The following is a 376-nucleotide window of genomic DNA, read 5'->3' on the forward strand; positions in this document are numbered from 1 at the left end:
CAGGGGCTCTTCACTCACCGCAGCCCCTCACTACGGTAACACTAACTTATGTGGTTGCCAAAACAAAAACAAGAAAAATATATATACAGAAAACTTTATATTGAAAAATAATGACATATCTCGCCAATAGACATCTCTCTCTCTCTCTCTCTCTCTCTCTCTCTCTCTCTCTCTCTCTCTCTCTCTCTCTCTCTCTCTCTCTCTCTCTCTCTCTCTCTCTCTCTCTCTCTCTCTCTCTCTCTCTCTCTCTCTCTCTCTCTCTCTCTTCGTCAGTGTGCCTCATCGATCTCATCACATCTACCCAGAGTGCCTGGCTAAGGGGGAGGGACGAGGAGGTACTGAAAACCGGAGACTCATTCCCACAGACCATTTTCCT

At 46.3% G+C, this 376-nt stretch overlaps 1 protein-coding gene across 1 annotated transcript in view; it reads left to right on the forward strand.

Moving 5' to 3' along the window:
- LOC123517400 (lateral signaling target protein 2 homolog) overlaps positions 1 to 119 on the forward strand; it is a 20,655-nt gene extending 20,536 nt beyond the window's left edge. The window contains exon 3 of the mRNA XM_045277412.1: positions 1 to 119. This exon is cut by the window's left edge and continues 288 nt beyond it. Coding sequence (XP_045133347.1) covers positions 1 to 104 — 104 coding nt within the window. The 3' untranslated portion in view covers positions 105 to 119.
- The last annotated feature ends 257 nt before the right edge of the window (positions 120 to 376 follow it).

Source organism: Portunus trituberculatus, chromosome 42 (genome assembly GCF_017591435.1).
Source record: "Portunus trituberculatus isolate SZX2019 chromosome 42, ASM1759143v1, whole genome shotgun sequence".
NCBI classification, from domain to species: Eukaryota; Metazoa; Arthropoda; class Malacostraca; order Decapoda; family Portunidae; genus Portunus; species Portunus trituberculatus.